The sequence below is a fragment of the Phalaenopsis equestris genome, unplaced genomic scaffold, assembly GCF_001263595.1.
Source record: "Phalaenopsis equestris unplaced genomic scaffold, ASM126359v1 Scaffold197798, whole genome shotgun sequence".
Classification (NCBI taxonomy): Eukaryota; Viridiplantae; Streptophyta; class Magnoliopsida; order Asparagales; family Orchidaceae; genus Phalaenopsis; species Phalaenopsis equestris.
In genome coordinates, this window is record NW_018217747.1 from 628 (window position 1) to 3294 (window position 2667).

Below are 2667 nucleotides of genomic sequence, written 5' to 3' on the forward strand. Positions count from 1 at the left end.
CACTATTAATCATATGTAAATCATACTAAAGCAATTCTTTATCAATAGTCTGGCATTCATACTAAATAACAATAAAATTAACCAAAAGGTTGCAAAATGAAATATCCACATGAAAATACTGGGAGTTGTCTTCCAACATTCACATATCGATATCATTTTTGCACAACAGCCAGATCTTTAGATATCTGGCTTTAGATTGCATTTATAAACTGCATTTAAAAAAGTTACAACATAACTGTTTCACAATCGAACTATCCAAATAGATTGCAACCGTTTCTCCTAGTAGCAGCTTCATAACAGTTTTTCCAGATGGCATATTCACAGTTGTTTCTTCAAAAAGCTACAGTTGTCCCAAACAGACCCTTATATCCCTTAATTTGGCCATTTACAATTGTATTATCATATTCATGTGATGAAAACAATGGCAAACTCCTTCCACAAGATCCGCTGAAGAACTGTGCAACCTTTCAATTTCATGTATTGCTTTTATAACCATTACTTCATACAATTTCCCTTATAATTTAGCCTACTAAATTTTAGTAACAAAATGAAAATGTAATTATTGTCCTGGCATCCAAATTTCTTACACCTTATACCAGCAATTCAATCTACAATGAAAAAATGTAAATGAAATGGCACACTAGACCCATCGAAACCAGAAAAATTAATGAAATAAAACAAAAATCCAACCATGATCAAATTTATATCAGATCCGAGTTTTAAAACTTCGCCAAACAAATAAAAATCTATCAAAGTATATGCCTATGAGGGTTTAAAAATGGTTCAGGCTTCGTCTAAAACAAAGACAACATTCACAAGCTTCTTTTCAGAAATCACGTTCGTCGAGCCCAATTCGACGAGCTGCAATCTAAAACAACAAAAATTTATCCTTATTGTAAAAGAATTTTGAAAGACATTCGATCTCCTCCTACTGGTATTTCACCAAACAAAATCAAGCCTTAACTTCAGTGCTACCGGCCATCCACTTGATGATTCACACTAGTCCTTTAAGCTTTTCTACATAGACATCAAGCCAATGCTGAAAAGACAACCTTCGTCGAGCTACACGTGCATTTACTTCAGGTCAACTCATCAATGCGGTTTGACTTAAATACACTGACCGTTTCCAAGTGAAGGACAAGTCAACTGACAATGCCCATCACTACCCCAAGTTCTCCTTTCTGCCTCATAAACATGGAGATCTAACGGTCAATATTTTCTCATGCTTATGCACACTTTTTGACGCCAACTTTATGACGGCCAATCTTCCAACATACTCCACAGGCCAGCATATATTCTCTGTTCTACACACATTCTCACCACATATTTCTTTCTATGGTAAGAACACAGGGAAACAGAGAAAACTAGTTGTTTGCTTCAACTTAACATGAACAGCAACTCCGGCACGGCGAGGCCTGACCGGAAGACAGTGGAAAGAAATAGAAGGAAGGAGATGAAGTTACTCTACGCAAGCCTGAGCTCTCTCCTGCCCGGCTCAAAGGTACAAATAACTTCCACGGTATAGAATTGCAATTATTCCCTTTAGAAATATTAGTTTTGTCTCTTCTGAAATATCACTTTATATTTCGTTGTCTTGATGACTCCCACGTTAGGCCTTCAAAAAAGGAAAAAAAAATGTTACAACAAGTGTCTTTATACAGTTCTGCATCAGGATTTCAATTACAATACATCACGAGTCTCGCTGAATACAAAAGGCTAAATAGTTTAATGCATGACGGAGTCAGACAGTACACGTGACGCATTGTGATTGGAGTCCTGATATAGTCTTACATCAAGATGTTATATTTTTTTCTCAAAAAAGAAAAGGATTTCACCCTTGCCCCTTAGAACTAAATTGGTTAATGCTTTGTACGTAGGTAGGGGTGCAACTTCCATTGCCTCGGTTGCTTGATGAGTCTGTGGGCTACATAAAGGACATGCAGAAGAAGCTAGAGCAGCTGAAGCTAGAGCACAAAAGTCGAGAGGCTGTTGCAGCGAGATCAGAGAGCAGCACGATGGCGCCGCATTTGCAGTTTAGGATAGCAAATGGCAGACTAAGTGCGACAATCATAACTGATGCGAGGGACTGGTCTGTTTTTCATAAGGTGGTTGAGGTGATTCAAGATGAAGAATGTGATATACTGAGCGCTCATTTAACAGTCTCAGCCATTGGTAGCAATGCTTTTTATGTCCTTCACTCTTTGGTATGCACAGATCTTGTGTTTATATATACATACATATATATATATATATGCTAATATGTTGGAAGGATGAGAGGTTTAAATTATTATTTGTGTGCAGGTAGGGGAAGACAATAGTTCTAAGATGACTGGGATTTTGGAGAAGTTGAGGAAAGTAATTGGATGAGTTGTTTGAGGTATTTCTGCTATTGTTGCTACACTTATGTTGGAATGTGTTTAGTTTGGATGGGCTGTCATGTGACACACGGCGTCGTGACAACATTTAGACTTTCGTCTGGATGTGCAGCCAGTTGCACTTAATATTTTTCGATGTTTTAGACCTAGAGATCAAGGGTACTGTTTTGTCTAAGTTTTTTTAGCATATCCCGGTTATTCTCAGCACACACATCATCCGGACGTAATGTCACATCATGTAGTGCTCTTCATTCTGGTTCATTTTATAATTGAGTTTGACCTATGTTATGTC

At 37.5% G+C, this 2667-nt stretch overlaps 1 protein-coding gene across 1 annotated transcript; it reads left to right on the forward strand.

Annotated features, from left to right (window-relative positions):
• Nucleotides 1-1387: 1387 nt before the first annotated feature.
• LOC110035466 (transcription factor bHLH99-like) lies at nucleotides 1388-2355 on the forward strand (the record flags this gene model as incomplete). The annotated part of the gene is made up of 3 exons (XM_020739698.1): nucleotides 1388-1501; nucleotides 1878-2204; nucleotides 2302-2355. Coding segments are annotated over exons 1-3 (495 nt in total), but the record flags the coding sequence as incomplete, so codon positions are not given.
• Between the last annotated feature and the right edge of the window lie 312 nt (nucleotides 2356-2667).